The sequence below is a fragment of the Empidonax traillii genome, unplaced genomic scaffold (genome assembly GCF_003031625.1).
Source record: "Empidonax traillii isolate 1590-97213 ecotype Southwest subspecies unplaced genomic scaffold, ASM303162v1 scaffold481:size658601, whole genome shotgun sequence".
Lineage (NCBI taxonomy): Eukaryota > Metazoa > Chordata > Aves > Passeriformes > Tyrannidae > Empidonax > Empidonax traillii.
Genome location: NW_020955674.1, coordinates 22,048 through 25,667, shown reverse-complemented (window position 1 = coordinate 25,667; position 3,620 = coordinate 22,048). Strand labels below are relative to the sequence as shown.

Sequence of the window (3,620 nt, the reverse complement as noted above, 5' to 3'; positions counted from 1 at the left end):
AGGTAACAAGCTAATTTGAGTCAGAGTGGTAGCATGAATTTCAAATGCAGTTGCTGTATTAAAAATCCCATCGGTTTAAGTACCGATTAACTGGTGATAGGAAAAGTGACAGCCTCAAAACAGCTTAAAACTAATTTGTATCTATCAAGCCAAGCCACTGATGTAAGCTAAGCTTCTACCTGTTCTTAAACCATGGATGATTCAAAGCCACTGACATGGAACTGATTTGGGATAATTTGGAGTGAGAATGAACTGATGAGTTTAAGCTTACAAAATGCTTCAGAGACCTGACATTTTTTAATGTCAGTCATATACTCAATATGACTGACATATTGAGTCAATATACTACATGATATATATTATCTTGCTGAAAACGTATTTAGCAAGAAAAGATTTGTGGTTTTGCTGACACAGACTGCAGAGAGTTTCACAGACGTTTATTCTGCTGGTGTGGGTCTTCTGGCTGTCAAAGCTTTCTACAGCATTGTAATATTTAGCAGATCAGTGAAAGAGGAATGTTTCTGTAGGAGTCCCTGGGCTCTTAAGAAACTGCCCTTGCCACATAAGCAGGCCTGAAACACAAAAAGCTTTTCTTACGAGAACATGCATGTGAGAACTGTAACCAAACTGATGAAGATGACTTTGTTACCCTCCCAATTAAAGGCAACTCAAACATCATTTACAGCTAGATGCAATGACTGAACTTTCCTCTGGCATTAGCACAAACCAGGAACAAACTCAGTCCATCTTAACCACTTCAGTGGATTCATCTGGTAGCACCACTGTAGGCACAGCAGCTCCACAGCACACAGTGTTTACAGTGCTGATGTTGGCTGTGCTGGTCTTGGAGGAACTGAGCTATCAAAATTAATCCATTTACAGTTCTGTTGACCTTTGATGCATATTTTTCTTCATTTTTGTAACAGGCACTGACCATAGGAAGTGGTATATGCACAATAACTATGAAGGCTGAAACTCAGTAAAGTGAATGTAAATAGGTTTGCCCAGTCAGCAGTCTTTCTTTTGCCGTAGCTGAACATCCAGATTTCGCAGGTGTTTCAGAAAGCCACGATTGGGTGAAATCCATCGATGCTCCTTCACTCTTTTGATGGCTTCAACTAATGGGAGGTGGTGATTTATCATGAGATATGCTAGGACCAGAGAAGCGGACCTGCTTACTCCAACTGCACAATGTACCAATATTTTAGCTGGTAAAAAAAAAAAAAAAAAAAAAATTAAAAAATTATAACCAGGGAAGAGAAGCAGTACAGTGGACAAAGTTTAATTTAAAGGGAAGGCAAAGCCCTTCTGCCTTCTCCAGCTTAGAGTAACACTGCAAACATGATGTATTTTTTACCCTTCTGATAGATCACATGAACTGCTAACAACTCTAATTTGCCATTGTTACACTCACTTGTATAAAAGTGCCATGAGATCCCCACCTGACGTCAGAAACACTGGCAAATCACAGAAAATAAACCTGTTGAAGTAATGAAGTTGTTCTGTTGTGAGAAGGAGGAAAATCGGACCCATTGGTTTCAGAGGGCTTACTTAGGCGAAGAAGAATGCTAAAATTTGGCCTGAGTGGATGGCGCTAACACAAGAAAAATGACTGGCCGAGTACCATTCTATAATAAGGCAATTTGATGCAACCGTAATTGTATTTTGAAGGCAAGAAAATTTTTTGTGATACAGAGACAGGTCCATTAATGCCAGTTTACTCATGCTAAGAAACGATCTTTTATGTAAAACAGGGTGATTAGTATTTTATTGTACCACTGCCAAGAAACTCAGTTTCTTGTGCTATTCACTATAAATCTCCTTGGGTAAAGGTAATTCTTATCCCTGGGGACACAGCCCTGCAGGTCATGTTCAAACAAGAAGCTCATCTGCAATATATGAGCCTCCTCATACGGTTGGTGATTGTAGAAATCAGGACTTTTGTCTCTTTATTCATTTGTTCTTATAAGTACAGTTGCTCTAAAAGGGTCTCAAAAGAGGATGTTTTTAAATGCATGGGTTCGATTCTCCCTTTTTGAATGAGCCTTTCCTTACAGATATTCTCTTCTCCTCTCCTCCCCTCTCCATCCCAGTCTCCCTCCTGCACTGTTCATCTCTTTTCTCACATTAGCTTTTTGGAACCTAGTTAGAGCTACATCCATGTACCCAGCACTCCCTCCTCCTGCCACCCCCTGTGCAGGTAACCAGCAGATAGCAGGACACCATGTAGTGACTTGTCCACCACTGAGCTTGTGGAGCTGATCTGTTATGAGAGGCTGCCAACTTGCATCAAAATATGACCAACAATAATTTCATACCTCCTGGTGTGTTCAAGGCTTTGTGGATAAATTGTGCTGCAGAGAAAAAGAACTGGCTTATATCAAAGCTTGGCAGGTCATGGGCTGGGACACCATAATAATGAATGGTCGCTCCATAATAGTCCTGGCCTCCGTGGCTGTAGGCTGTGCCATGGGCAGCATTTAAAACGTGGGTCACACCCATCTTCCACAAAACAAATCTGTTGTGAGCTGTTACTCTAAGGAAAAGACAAAGACAAATCAAATGAGTGCAGTGATATTCACATATCAGGAGGAGCACTGTGAGACTGCATTTCCAAGGGTGGAGCATCAGGCTGTGCGTTGCTTCTAAGGGTAGCTTAGTCATAATTTTATCTCGGAAATCATGCTGTCTGCAGTGTAAATGACAGCAATTAGCAAAACTATGAGCTGCCTAAAGCCGCACCCATGAGGCATACTAACAGACAGAAGGCATGGCAGAGGTGTGTCCATAGAGCTGTACTTACAGGTCTCCTAGAAAGAGATTAGGCCATACTTCATCAACGTGGTTGCAAGAGGGCCGCCCGGTGTTCAGGAGCTGCTCGATTTCTTTAAGAGACGGGACATCCCCCGTGCATTCCGTAGCGCCTGCAGGTCCCTGGATGTCCAGCACCTCCGCCCCAGACATGTTGGGAGCCAGGCAGAGACCCCACTACCCCGGCTGCAGTCCCGGCGCTGGGACTCTGCCAGCTCCGGTCGGTCACGGGGAGGCTGGAGATGGGCTGGGGCAGGTGCCGGGAGCCAGCCTGTGCCGGGAGCCAGCCTGTGCCAGCAGACAGGCCTTCCCTGCGCTGCTGCCGCCCCCGGGCCCCCTCCCCAGCGCTGGCCCTTCGCCTCTGCAGTACCCGAACAGTACCGGCACAGCCAGTTTAGACAGATGCAGGGACCAAACTGGGCATTACTGGATCCTCACTTGCTCCAGTCCGCTTCTCAGGGCTCGTCCCCAGAGTCGCACAGCAGCCCTGGTACCAGCCACATCAGCCACATGTGGCAGTAGCCCCCTGCCCGCAGGACACCCCCCAGCACATGGCTGTGACTGTTCTCAGTCACGTCCTCGACAGAGCATTGGTATTCATCACAAGCAATTGAAGGCCTGATAAAGGAAAAATAGAAACCTGTCCAGTGCAAGTAGAGTGGCAACTCTGTCCCATTAACAACTGTCTGCCATTTATTTTGAGATGCTTAACAACATTTCTGTGAAAGGGTCAGAAATGCACCAGTGGGTCCTACCAACATGGTCACCAGAAGGTTAAACACCAAGCAGATGATTATGTCTTGCTTATT

General features: G+C 45.0%; 1 protein-coding gene across 1 annotated transcript; it reads right to left on the bottom strand.

Moving 5' to 3' along the window:
* Positions 1–416: 416 nt before the first annotated feature.
* DUSP13 (dual specificity phosphatase 13) lies at positions 417–2,992 on the bottom strand. Its single transcript, XM_027896106.1, has 3 exons — positions 2,804–2,992; positions 2,319–2,536; positions 417–1,208 (listed from the first exon to the last, which is right to left on the bottom strand). The coding sequence occupies exons 1-3, from the start codon at positions 2,962–2,964 to the stop codon at positions 1,009–1,011; spliced, it is 579 nt and encodes a 192-aa protein (XP_027751907.1). The 5' UTR covers positions 2,965–2,992; the 3' UTR covers positions 417–1,008.
* Positions 2,993–3,620: the final 628 nt, after the last annotated feature.